The sequence below is a fragment of the Micropterus dolomieu genome, linkage group LG12 (assembly GCF_021292245.1).
Source record: "Micropterus dolomieu isolate WLL.071019.BEF.003 ecotype Adirondacks linkage group LG12, ASM2129224v1, whole genome shotgun sequence".
Lineage (NCBI taxonomy): Eukaryota > Metazoa > Chordata > Actinopteri > Centrarchiformes > Centrarchidae > Micropterus > Micropterus dolomieu.
The window spans coordinates 27,336,203-27,350,727 of NC_060161.1; the positions used below are offsets into that span (position 1 = coordinate 27,336,203).

The 14,525-nt window shown below is 39.2% G+C and overlaps 1 protein-coding gene across 1 annotated transcript in view; it reads right to left on the reverse strand.

Moving 5' to 3' along the window:
* Positions 1-14,525, reverse strand: part of LOC123980627 (CD276 antigen-like) — a 50,527-nt gene continuing 36,002 nt past the window's right edge. Inside the window, exons 2-4 of the mRNA XM_046065126.1 lie at positions 2,755-3,132; positions 2,448-2,540; positions 1-1,350 (exon numbers count right to left, since the gene is read on the reverse strand). Coding sequence (XP_045921082.1) covers positions 1,187-1,350; positions 2,448-2,540; positions 2,755-2,926 — 429 coding nt within the window. The 5' untranslated portion in view covers positions 2,927-3,132 and the 3' untranslated portion in view covers positions 1-1,186. The remainder of the gene's footprint in view (positions 1,351-2,447; positions 2,541-2,754; positions 3,133-14,525) is intronic.

The window sequence follows — 14,525 nt, forward strand, 5'->3', positions numbered from 1 at the left end:
CTATTTATTATTATATTTATTCGCTATTTCACTATTTATTCGCGCCCCCACATGGCGCTCACTTAAAAGGCCTCTCCGTCTCAAAGTCCCGGGCTGAATTTCAGTCCCAGTGCATCCCTGTGAGGTAGTGTATATACAAATGTATACTGCTACTGTGATAGAAGGGAGGGAGCTAAAGATTACTTTCAGAGGTCAGTTTAGCAATATTCAGCTCGTGATCATCTCAAGTGGCTGACAGCAGTAGGAGTAAACCTTTTGCACATGTGATGTAAACACAATCAATCGTAAATTTGGTGATCACTCAACAAACTGATCTGATTTACAGCAAATGTCAAGTACAATTTGAGAAAGTCTTCAATAAAATGCAGAAAAATATAAAGTACTCTACGTGAATACACAGGGATGTGGACAAATCAATAAATAACAATGGATACAACAACAAAAAAACAACACACTTGGCACCTGTTCGAGCAGCGTAACACAACAGGTAGTATTTAACATCTGAATAAGTGCAAAATCAACAAGATGCAGTTAAATCTTTAAGATAACAAGAATAATGCTTAACCAAATGAAATACTAGTTTATTTTACTAGGTTGGGCTATTTTTAAATAAATAAAACAACATATAACAACAATAGAACAAATATAAAGTCTAAGAGATAGGTTCCCTGCTCAAAGGCACTTTGACAATTTACCTCTCATTGGAATTTGCCATAAAACTGCAGGGGCACTCTCAAATGTGACATCAAAACAGAAAAAACTGTTGTACAGACCACAATCTGTGTTCAGTCTAGTATCCGCAGCTGGTTTGAGGCGTCTGTATTCATGTGTTCAGTCAACAAAGATATCCAGTTAACATTCAAACTAAAATATCTAAACCAAATGTTTAGGAAGAAAAGAAAATGTCTGAGCCTCAACTTTAAGACACGCTTCTTTTTCAATTCGACATTAACCCTAAGAAAAAGATTGAAAAAAAAAGCATTCTTCCGGTTGCCATGTACATGATTAAACTCTCCAGATGTCCCGTGGTCAAATACATCATCATCGGCACAGGGATTGAAGTTCATGTTCAAACAGGATTTTCTGGTGTTATCCTATTTCTCTTCACACATAAAAGACTCCATGCTGCAGATCCAGTGTGTCCTCCTGTGACCGGAGGGGTTGCTGGTTTGAATTCTCAAATTAATTACAATGATCCAGTGGAGAAAAGTGGGCAGTGCTGTTTTCTGTTACTGTTTCCCGACGTGCCCTTCTTTGTCAAATATCCTGTGACTATGACAACTACCACCATTAGCAAGAAGCAGAAAACCACTGCAACTGGAACCAGTCTGTTCCAACGGGTCAAACCACCTGACAGGAACAAATCAGACAGAGTTGATGAGAGCTACTGTAAAAACACACAACATGAATGTGATTCAGTGTCAGGCATGGATGTATAAAGAGAACTGTATAGAAGGGGGAAGGCGGGGTTCAATTCAGCCTTAATGAAAGCTGCTCATTTAGGCCAAAAAAGTTTGAATAAAATTACCCCCCTTCCAACTGCACTAGAGACTTCTGTTGCTGAGCTGAACTTCTTTAGCCCTCCACTGAATAAAGTTATTTAAATCGTGATGCCCTTCTTGACTTTCCAATTGTTATTGGATAGAACTGATCATATTCTCATTGTGAAACGAATCAGAAGGCAGGGGTTGTGACTTTACAGCAGCTTCTTTCACAAAATACAGTATCTCACAAAAGTGAGTACACCCCTCACATTTATGTAAATATTTGATTATATCTTTTCATGTGACAACACTTAAGAAATGATACTTTGCTACAATGGAAAGTAGTGACAACAGAGATAACAGTGTAAATTTGCTATTCCCTCAAAATAACACATCACACAGCCATTAATGTCTAAACCGCTGGCAACAAAAGTGAGAACACCCCTGTGAAAATGTCCAAATTGGGCCCAAAGTGTCAATATTTTGTGTGGCTACCATTATTTTCCAGCACTGCCTTAACCCTCTTGGGCATGGACCAACCAGGTGAGTAAGTCTATGGTAGAAAGTCTTTTGGGGTCAGTGTGCAAATTTAAATCCATGGTTTGGACACTCTGTCAAATTGGCTTCAATGCACAGCTGACTTCCTGGGGCCTAGATGTCAGAAATCATTCATTTTCAATGATTGCTTACAGTGCATATATTATATTTCCTGTGACTGCTTCACATTAAAAGCTACCTGGTGTTTGGTCAGTTGAACACTTTTAATGTGAAGCAGCAGCAGAAGGAAATGTTCACTTTGTATAGCAGAATACGCTGAATCACATGCTTGCATCATTTCCTGTGAATCCCCTGTGTGTGTGAAGACAATCTGAATCCAGCGCAGGAATGGCGGACATATAAAGAGTAAATGGTAATTTATTTCAAAGATGGCATTCTCTCCTCCTCACAGTTTTATTTTCTCACCTTCAACATCCGCCTCTTTCTTCGGATCAGAAGTTTGGAGATTTCTGGGCTGCAGTGGCGTCTCTGTCGTCCAGGTTTTAGAAGAGTTTGGATCTGGAAAAGATTTGTAATGATTTAAAACACAATATTTTAAAAGGGACAGTTATAGTGTTTTATGGGGCCAAGTTTAACAGATATCCGAGTCTCTGATCTTGCAGGTGTATTATTTTTTTGGCAGTGAATAGTCAAGACAACGTGTTGATATAATAAATCCTTTTTTTGTTTTGTTGCAACTTTAATTTGGACCATAAACAACATTTGAACTCACCAATGACCAGACGGACTATTGACGACTGCCTTCGGCTTTTTAACTTCGGGATGTAACATTTGTATCTCCCTTCGTCTGCAAGCGTCACGTTAATGATCTTGAGCGATATGTTGCCTTGTCTCAGGCCATCTGTGAACAGCGCCGTCCTGCTGATGTACGATGACAGCTTCATGTCCAGGACCTCACGGCTGTCCCGGTAAACGTGCACATATTCAACCCGGCTCAGCCGATCATTGGGGTCTGGCTTGAGGTCGGGCTTCGACCACTCCACCGTCAGCCCCGCAACGTTGACCTGAGGCTCCACATGACACGGCAGGATGACATCATCACCTGGAGTAGCCACGATTGGCTGAAATGAACCAACCACCTGAAACTGACCTGGGAAATGGAGGAAACATTTTAAAACCTGGTTAAGTCTAGAATGTGTTTATTATTTCATTATTGATTCATTGTTTTCATGATTAATTGATTCATAATTTAGTCAACAAGATGTCACAACCCCAGTTTCCAATGTGACATCTTTAAATGTCTTTTGTCTGACCAACAGTCCACAACCCAAAGATATTCAGTGGGCTACGATATATAAAACAGAGAGAACCAAAACATTTAGGACACTGAAGAAACTGCAAGGAGTTTTTTTCTTGATAACTGACTCAAACGATTAACTGATTAAAATAGTTGCCAGATCATTTTTTATTTAAACGACTAATCTCTCAGCTGTAAGCCAGTTTTCTGCTGCACTGTTGAAGAAACATTAAAATTATTTTAACTATTAGACCTAGAAGTTATTAAAATGACAATAACAGTTGAAATTTTCCCTTATGCTGAACCCACAACCCTAAGACTGCACTTTAAACCACAGCCTGTGATTACACCACAACGGAGTTTAAGAGAGCATGTGATTTTGTTTCCGACAACACAGACATAAACCGCTCTTTAACTTTTAACTGCACCTCAGCAATAACATGCTTAGATATTCTCACCGTCTTGTAACGTTTTGACTGAAAAGGCCGGTAGAGTGAACTTCTTAAAGGCTCGTGCAGACTACACGACTTTCAGCGTGGGCCGATGTTGTTCAGACTACGCAACTTGCTGTCAGGTTTCTTTCTGTTTAGAGCAGGATCAGGGATGTAGGCCTAAGTTGCGATTGTATGTTGGAAAATGCGCACTGTAACCTGTCTGTGTAACATCTCTGCTGTCTATCACTGTATTGATAAATGGTAAATAGGCTTATTTCCTTTTACTTGATCATATGTGTAGAATTATGAGCTGCTGTTCTTATCCTGATGGCTATAGTTCTATGTTTATTGTCATAGTGTCTGTCTGTGTTTTGATTTGTTAGTGTAATATTTTTTATATATATAATAAATATATAATAAAATAATATTTCGGCTGTTTGGGAATTTTGGCCGTACCTTTATTTAGCTGCTGTTTTAATCAAAGACTGGTTTGTCAGAACCCAAGGCAAATATTTGGACCGGGGCCAAGCACGTAGGCAGGCAGTTCCCATGTCAGCCTACCTTCTTGTGAGCCAGCAATACCTTAAGTATTAAAAACAACAAACATTTTGGCTTGATGCCACAAGCTGAAACACAATAAAGTTGTTCTTTACACATAGACAGTACACACTCACCGCCACTTAATTAGGTACAGCTGTACAATCTAATGCAATCCAATACACCTGTTCTACCCGCTATAAATAAAAATTAACATTTAAAAGCTTTAATGATAAAAACAGCTGGACTTTCTGACATATAATTGAGTTTTAAAATCACTTCATAGAGCTGCAATGACTAATCGATTAGAAAAAAGTATTTTCTGATTGCAGCTCCTTAAATGTGAATATATTGTGGTGTCTTTGACATTAAACTGAATATCTTTGGGATGTGGACCAAACATGACATTTCATTTACGTCATCTTGGACTTTAGGAAACACTGATCAACATTTTTCACAATTTACTAACATATAAAAACTAATGGAGAAAATAACAGATGAATTAAACAGATTGACAGTGAAATCAATTACAGCCCTAAACGTCACACAAACACACTTTTGCATTAGTATGTTGTTTTAATTTTTAACATTTCAGACAAATTAAATCTAAGTAATTACTAAACATCTAAAGAAATAAAGAGACTTACTTACATCTGAGGAACAAGATACAAGCATCAATAAAACATCAATACAGTACGAAGTGACAATAGATACCAGTAAGAGCTAATAGTACGTTAAAGGGGTAAATAGGCTACTTAGCGAAAGATTTGTCAGAGAATAATAATAAGAACCACAATTGTAGAGAATCTAACATCACATATTATAAATAGTCTCCTATTTAACCTGAATACATCCAATGTGTGATCTATGAGAATATAATTTGTGACATCTTTACTTGTAAAGCTTAAAAAAAACTTAAGTCTTAGTTCGTAGGCGTTGCTATAGTAACAACACAGCGCCTGGCACAGGAGATGTAAAAAAGACATTTAAATAACGTCCAGTTTAAGTCGCTCAGTTTACAGTTTCAATTGAATTGGATAAATCAGCACATCGTGTGAGTTTACCTACTGCAGGCGTGTTTGCAAAAAGCTGCAAAAGGACGACGAAGGTGAAGCGTGACATTATAGGCGAGAGAGAAGAACTTCCCCTGAGCTCCTCTGAGTCCATTTAAACATGTAGCTTAACAATACACAGCAGACGACAGACTATAATGTCAAAAGCAGACCAAAACCAAACCAAACCAATTCATCTATGGCCTCATAGACCCGCCTCCTGGGACTAAGGCATGCGGCAAACCGGATCATGCTCAGTGATGACAACACTGTACGGCAGGGGCCCATGAATTTCTCCCTGTTCAGCCCACTTCTAGGCTTTCTTAAGACACCTTTATTCCTGCATTCTTAAGAACTGCAAGTTCAAAATGAGCCTTTAAAATACATCGGAAATATCGGAAATGTTTTTATTTACACAAAATTCAGATAATTCAAAATCTAATGCAGCGCAGCTCTCAGACATCCTGTGTTGCTTCAAGATATGTTTCTCCAGTAGATCAAATTCATGGCATTTAATCCCTCATGCAGGCAAGATTCAGTCATCCCTCCTCTGTTGAGTCTTTAGTTTGGGAAAGTACACCCTTTAAATGTGCATGTGGCACCTTTTTACCTCAGTGATCAATTATTTCTGTTTCAGCAGGTTTTCTGCTCATGTTCAAAACTGTCCAGAAAAAAGGAGTAATATTATGAGACTAACTTCATCATTTAATGAGAATTCACAATCATTTTCAAGTCTACCTGCCCTATACTCTGCATACGTTAATGCCCTGCTGGTAATATCCCCTGCAGATCACTGAGAAACCCTAACTTACCCACAACACTTCTGATCAGAAATATCACCACAAATCCACACACACGTTAGCTTCAGTGCAGCTTTGCAAGTTTGGCTTCAGTTTTTAGATTGCGGTTGTCTGGACTCACAGCGCGAGGGCGGGCTCACTTGATTACTATCACGGTGTAGACCGGTGTCGCATCAGCTGGGCGACCTTATCAGTCATACATTTGTATTTCACTGCATGAGAAAATTGATGTGTGACGTCACCACATGTGGAAAATGTCACTTCTGTGAGTCTCGCGTGACAGCTTTCAAAGAACTAGAAATCTCATCGCACTCTGGTGGCACGAGAGCTTGTTACACACCCAATACTGACACTTTGAGAAAGCCTGACAAAGCTTCCATATTTGACGCACAAGGTACCCTTCAGCGTCTGTATGAAAGTCCTTCAGGTTTAGGAAAAGAACAGGGTTTTGGATAGGGTTAGGCACCAAAACCACTTTGATAGGTTTATGAAATCGTTATGTCGACGCTTTGTCAGGTGAGCTCACAGTTTCCACCACAATCAGCAATATTAATTACAAGCCACCAGATGTCACTGTGTTTGCTGAGTAAATGTTCTTCGTCTAATATTCTAGTCAGAGTAATAAAGACCACATTTACTTGGCACTGTTGATTTATTATTACAGCAGCCTTCATTATTATGGTATGGATTCAAATGTAGCAAATTTGGCATCGAAACAGTAATTCTGTGAGCTAGTGTAACAAAAAAGGTTTTAAGATTAGTAATGCTGTTTTTATGCAAATTCCTACCCTATAGGGTGACCAGATGTCCCAAAATATTCGGGACAATCCAGATGACTCAAGTCCTGTCCTGTTTGTCCTGAAAACTGGAACCTGAACTTTGATTAGTTAGAGCCTAACATTAAATACTAATCGCTGTGAGACTGTCAATCTCACAGTCGAAGCTTCGCGAAACAAGGATCAGGCCATTTTGGTGATGTGGGGGTGCTCAACGTCTGAATTTACATAGAACTACCAGTTTTCTTCCAATAAGTTAATATAATGCCTATTAAAATATACATTTCAATGTTTAATGCTGTAAATAAAAAATGAGAAAAGAAAAAAGTGCACTTTTTTAAAGTGCACTTTTTTAAAGTGCAATAATAAATCCAGAACTGTAACCCTAACTCTCAAGTTAGGGGGCATCAGTGCACATGTGTAGGCGTAGCGTGTACTTGTGAGTGTGTATGTGTATAGTGGCAGAAGAGGAACTTGCTGTAGAGACGGAGCCTTAACTTCACTGGTGTTGTGCCGAGATGTTTGGATCATTTATCACCGTTGATGAACCACACAAAGAATATTATATCATTTTTAAACAGTACTTGAAAGAGACCCACGAGGAACCGCGCCGTGCGTCCAACTGTCGGCCGCACGGCAGGCATGCAAAACTCTGCGCAAGGCCGGTGAATGGCAGGCGAGCATAGAGAAAAGGGTCAACAATAAGGCTCAGTTTAGCTGGAAATGTACAGTGTAAGTTACAGTGACTAATGAATAGAGAATGCAGCTCTGCAGCTTCTCAAGATTAAAGCGGAGTTACCGTGTGTTACCCCCCTCCCCTAACCCAGTTCGCAATCGCCGCACACAAACACACTACATGATTCGACAATCAGTCGGCTATAGGCAAGACTTGACAATTCTGATTCAACTATTTAAATCCTTTTTGTTTTCTAGCGTAGATAGTGGAAGTTACCGTCATGAGGACAAGGCAAGTGTAGCTGCAGGCAGCCAAGCAGAAGGAGAGACAGATGAGACAGATGTGACAGGCACATGATTTACATACTGTTACACCACAGTCATTATGTTTATATCCTAATGACAGACTGTTGACTTCATGAACAAAAACAGTAATTGTTAGCATTGAGTTTTGACTTTCACACATTTTACTTTTTGGGGGGCAACTATCAAGTTTTTGCCAAATAGTGTCAAGTTTCTAAGGCTTTTAATTATCTCAAACAGCTTTGAAAACAGTAAATTTAGCTGCCGTAAAAGGGAAAATATGCCCCTGGACCCCCCTAGGTTTGGGCTAAGCCCCGAATGTTAACATCTGCCTCTGACCCTGGTCCAGAACCACAGGCTACTCTGTAAAAATATAAATCATCATAGATAATCAGTATGGTCCTGAATGGTTGCAATGCCCTGCTGAGCAGCACAGCAAACTACAAATGTCTGCCAAAACTGACAGGTAGCTTTTGATGAAAATAACGTGTTTTGATGAAATTTTAATTAATTAACAAAAACAATATGCAGAAATACTGACAGGTCAGGATACAACCCATTAAACACAGGCAGGCAGAGTAGCCTTCTGACCTTTCCCACTATGGTATGGGGTCAGATCCTGTACAAACAAACTTTTTTTACTTTTCAAAGGGCTGAATAGTTCTGTATGTGACACATGTTTACTCCCACAGGCTCCAAAGACGAATCGTCTGAGTATGAAACAGGGCAGGCTTTGGGCAGGAAGAGGAAACTTTGTAAATTACTATCAACCGGCTCACCAGATGCCTTCTTGGGCCAGGATGGAAAGTATGCTGCACCTGATAAGATCTTCTGTTGGTTAAAAAGTTGTATTGCTTCCTGAACATTTCCCACTGAGAGAGAGCCAGTGTGTCTTAACTGTACAGGATTAAAATCAGGGCCCTAGTTACATCCACATTACTAAGTTTTCATTTTGTTCAGTCTAGTCTCTTAATTAATCATGGGTGTGTTGTAGGCATTATGTGCAATCTCCCATTCCATTTAAAGTTTCAGTGTGTAATATTTAGGAGAATCTATTGACAGAAATGCAATGTAATAAACACAACTATGTTACACATGTTCCATAATGAACCGTTATATTTTTATTACCTTTGAATTAACTATTTCTATCTACTTACAGCGCAGTTCCCTTTACATGGAAGCTGCATGTTATGCTGCTATGTTTCTACAGCAGCCCAAACGGACAAACTGCTCTACAGAGTGTGTTTCATCAATACGTTGAAAATGTACAAGAAGAAGAAGAAGTAACATTAGTAGTAGTAGTAGTAGTAGTAGTAGTCGACTGGTTTATTAGAAGTAAGAAGAGAAATGAAATTTGGACAAATGGAGGAACACAGGTATTATGAAGCTCAAGAGCCAACAGAGCGGCACCGTAGTTTCTCCTACGTACTTGTGAGTAAGCGGAAGACGTTACTAAAGCTTCCACACTAGTTGTGCCTGTACTAGTTAAATGGCGCATGAATGGCATGTTATAAAAAACATAATAAAATACGAATAAACATGGAGCGAAAGCTTATGTGGACGTGCGAGAGAGTGAGTCTGTGAGTATGGACCTACAGTAAGTGTGAACATGATATAAAAACTTACTTTGATGACGAAGCCTTTTGATGCTCTGTTTGCAGTTCTGTGGTTTATATGTGAAGTGTGTGAACTACACTGCAGACTGGAGTCTCTGTTAACAGTGAAAGACAGACAGATGTTACTTCTGTATGAAACGTCTGTATCCTCACTGCGCTATGATGAACTGGTCATGGGTCACATCTCGTCTTCCAGGTGTTTTTTTAAATGTGTGTTGTATTGATGATTTACTTTAATGATTAGAGAGGCTGCTGTCAGTGTATCCTGACCGATCCTGTCAGCCTGAGATTTAAATAATCAATGAAGTTCTGCAGTGTCTTTCTTGATGGGAAGACGATTCACACTTTTTAACCCATCTTCAACCCAGCTGCTGTTAATCAGAATGTTAATTTTTATGACCAGATCCTACCGATCTGCACATCAATAGAACCACATAGCTGGGAAATACTGCCCCAATCATTTCCTGCTGCTTCAAGATAGGGATGTGCCAAAAATTTAAGATCAACACTCCCATGGGTGATGAGTTTGCCTTGTTGTAAAGTCACAAGACATTATCAACAAAATTCCCATGACTCATAACCTCACAACAACAGGAGCTTGTCACATGAGAGTGACAAGTGAGGAAATGTCTGCTTTTTGATTTGTTAGTAAGCTTGCTGTAGGCTACAACAAGATAAAAGAGTAAAGGAAACTTTCTTCAAGAGACAAAATCATGATGAACTTTGTAATAATTGAATTTTTGGACTCCATCTGTTAAATTGCAAGCACCACCGGGCATACTGGAACGTGAGTTTACATCTACATCCAAGTAACTCCTTTAATCATTTAATGGCCGTGTATGAATTAAACTCATCAAACTCTGGCTGAACTTGATTTTCGTTTCCCGCTATTAAGCCTAATCAAAATTCCAACAGAACAAGCCCTTGACACACAGTATAATTTGTAATGTACAAGTGATTACCCTGACAACTATAAAAGGGTCTGTTTTGATGTCTCAAAGCACTCATGCTCCAAAAATGTGATGCAGTGGTATATTATTCTAAAGTACTTAGGTGTAAATGTCAGACATAAAGTATGTCAGTGTACGTGTTTGAAAGCATGTCTGGGATGGTCGACGTGCTGAGTTAAACTGACGGGGAGCCCCATGGTAAAGAAATACTTTTGATTACTGTACATATCCACTGGGGTATAAACAGTGCACACAAACAGTCTGTGCACACTGACAGTTTCACCAGGTGTATTAGTTTCTGTCAACTTTTTTAAGGCACATGTTTTCAAATAGGGAGGCTGGCTCCAAATAGTTTCAGGGGAGGCTCAGTGAATGAAAGTGAAATAATATCACGTTACTTAGTTATCAAAAGGACATCACATAGAATATGTGTGAGAGTCCAGAGATACAGTTGTTTTTAGTGGGGGGCACCGTTTCCCAAGCTTTGTCTGAGGGGAGGCCTGCAGTCTCAGACTTTGAAAACCCCTGTCTTAAGGCGTCTGGGACTGAGGTTTACTCACTGCACAGCCAAGCTGGGTACCGTTACTCATGGCTTTAAATTGGTGGTAACATAGCCATTTTTTATTTAATTTATATATTTTTTTATCAATCCATCCCCAATATGTATCATAATTACTGCCGTGGGTTAAAAAATCCTAAACACACTAAAGAAAGTACAACTTGTGGTTTCAAAATGTAATGCTGACACACATCCTGCACAAACTAGGTCTACACACAATTGGCCTATATGACAAAAAGTCAGCTCAGAGGTGTGATGCAGCCCCTCAGGCTGCCATTCAGTCAGTCGATCAGGACCCGAGCAGCATGGAGATCACAACACTGTGCGCTATTGTCAGTGAGTAATAAATGTGTTTATGTGCAGTCTGCACTCTGATTTTACAAGACTAAAATGTGATTATGTGTGTGTGAATGTGGGCGTATGCAAGCGCCTTTTGATGTTAGCATCTATTTTTGATTTTGTACGTTTTATTGAATGAACTCTGTGTTCTGATTTTAGATTAGATCGTATTAAACAATAAAATTTATGATGTTAGGATGTATGTTTTTACATAATTTCAGAATATTGGAGGAAGCATGTTCACATGACTGGTCTTATCTACTCTTGAGGCTGTGTTTGTAGATTGTGTCTATGACCTTCATTATTTACGTTCACTTACATGTTGCATTCAACATTTATTAGAAAACAGAATTTACAGCTGTTTTATGATAGATTAATCGATAAATATACTAAATAATGTCTGAACATGCTACTATAGTATTTTTAATTCTCACTAAACTTGTAGATGACCTTATGAAAACCAGATTAATATTACAAAGCACTAGCAATAAGTTTTGTACCAATATTCACATCATAATTACTAAGGTTTCTTGTTGACATTTTATGCTTTTAACAGTTGTTCTGTCCCATTGTAGTTACTGTATGTGATGTCTGGAGATTTTGTTTTTGTTTTATATGAGCTCACCCAAGCAAATTCTTGTCAACGCCGTATATCCATGGCTCTGGCACGGCTAAGAACAAACTCCTGTGAGAAAGTCGACACACAAAGACTCGGTTCAAAAAACATCCGACATGCAAGCTGTTCACCAGGCCTCACCATAAAATAAGCAGCATTGATCATTTTTGAAATGATCTTAAAACAGCCAACATTAATGTTGTCCTGACAAAAGGCCTCTTGCCTCTTGTGCAAATGTTTGTAGTCTCTCAGACTGCAAGCAAATCAGATTTTGTTTAAGACAGATTATCCGTTATTTGCAAGTGATCATATCGAATTTGTGTGTGCAGACATCTCCAGCCTATCTGCATGGGTTGTTGTGGTAAAAGAAATCTTCATATCTTCATGGATTGATGCCACTAAACAATAACCGAGGAAATACATTGTTCTTTGTGTTTTGGGGACCATTTTAGAGACAAAGTTGATTAATACATTGGAGTAGTGAACTAAATAGCTCTTTAGAATGTATTTATTTAAGACTGTCCTCAGCTGAAAAAGAGGTGATTGTACATTTTACCAGTAATTACGACTACTATTTAAGCTCGTTGTGGCTACGACCTCTAATGGCTGACAACAGTAGCAAAGGAGGACGTCGGGTGACGTATTATACATAGTGGAAATGTCCACGCAAGGAGGCAGGATGGTTGGATGGGTCAACCCTGGACTTTCACTCAGGGGAATGGCATTTGAGTCCCACGTGAAACCCAGTAAATGTAAAGTTATTTGAGTTTTAACTTAAATAACGTTAGTGACTTGAATTACTTTTGTGACTTCCCTTATGTGACTAACGTTATTTACTTACTTTAACCCAAACCACAAAGTTTTCCTAAACTTAACCATGTAAGTTTTTGTTGCCTAAACCTAACCAAACTGCGACCGTTTCACGTTAACCATGTGTTTAATGTCATGTGACATAGCTCACATGACATCCCGCAAGCATCTTTGTAGATCTGATATATTGATTAAATCACATCAATACAGGTGGAAAAATTATTTAACTTAAAATTCTCCCGAGCATCAGTGATATTGGTGCCTACGCAGAGTCCAAAGGATACTAAAGGACAGTACCCACCCAGCCACAGCCTGTTCACCCTGCTGCCTTCTGGGAAGAGATGTAAAAGTTTCTGCTGCCACACCACCAGACTGCAGAGCAGCTTTTCCCCCCAAGCTATCAGACTCTTAAAATTCATCCTCAGCACTGCTCTATTGATGATAGTTTATTTCTGTTTATCATTTTTATAATTACTTTTTTTATTAATGTATAATGTCTGCTACATAGCAGAAGGGAGTTACAAACTCAATTTCACTCTATAACCTGTTTTATTGTGACAAATAAATCTACGTTGTACTTTGTACCTTGACTTGAGTTGAAGCAACTGCTAGTTAATTACAGTTGTGTCACCATACGTGCAGGAAGAGAAGCCTTATTAATCAGGCCAACACAAGCATCCGCTAACCTTTACAACCAAATATCCAATGAATCCCTGATTCAATTATTAGCAGCATTTTTCAAAAGGCCGCAGGATCTTGTCTTTCAAATAAATCTTGTTGGCCTCTTCAAGAAGGAGATGTAGCCTTTTTTTCATGCTGTTCTTAATCCTTGCTTTACACTGACAGCAGCAAGTTTAATGTGTGGGTGATCTGTGAAGCTTTGATCATATTTTCTGTATGGCACATTGTGCAGCTGCAAAAGTTGTGACGAGGCCAATGGTGTGAACTTAGGGTCTTTGGTTTTATATGTGGGTGTAGTTAAATGGCAATCATTGATTTGTCATTATTAATGGCAAATCAACTCAACAACATTAATTCACAGCTTCTCATCAACCCCCAAAATTCAACCATTCTCCAAACATTGTTCTGCAGAGAAGTTGCAGAGACTTGGGGGCCTTTGAGCAGCTAAAATCTACTTATTTTATTGCTCAAATAACATCCGTAGTGCAACAAGGAAGCAACTAAATGTAATAAAGGTGACTGGTGGCACATTGGTTTCACTGGTTGTTCTTCTCTGCAACCTCTGTTGCTCGCAGTGTGAACACATTTACATTGAAAATCATCTTTCTGTTTCTTAAAGCCTCTCTGAGAGTCAGCCCCAGTAGGAGCCAGTTCTTTCGATATGAATCTGTCACGCTGAGCTGTGGGGAGCATGAAAACTCCTCTGAGTGGAAAGTTAAGAGAAACACAGCCACAAACATTAACGAAGAGTGTTCCATTGACTGGGGGAAAAGAAATGACTCCCAGTGCTTCATCGATGACGTTTACCCATCAGACACTGGGATGTACTGGTGTGAGTCTGGAGCTGGAGAGTGCAGCAGTGCCGTCAACATCACCGTGAACGGTGGGTCTAACCAAATGTCCAACTGTAGCCATTAAAAGCCATTATAAGGCCTTGTAGGAAAAAAACAGAGTCTGCAACCGTGCTCACAGCTCTGTGAAACTGTACACAGACTCACACACGGTCCGACAGACAGACCAACTGGCTCACCAACTTATCTTCATGGGTTGCTGTGATAACGACATATCCGACCGTCAGTAACCACGTACGCTGGTGAA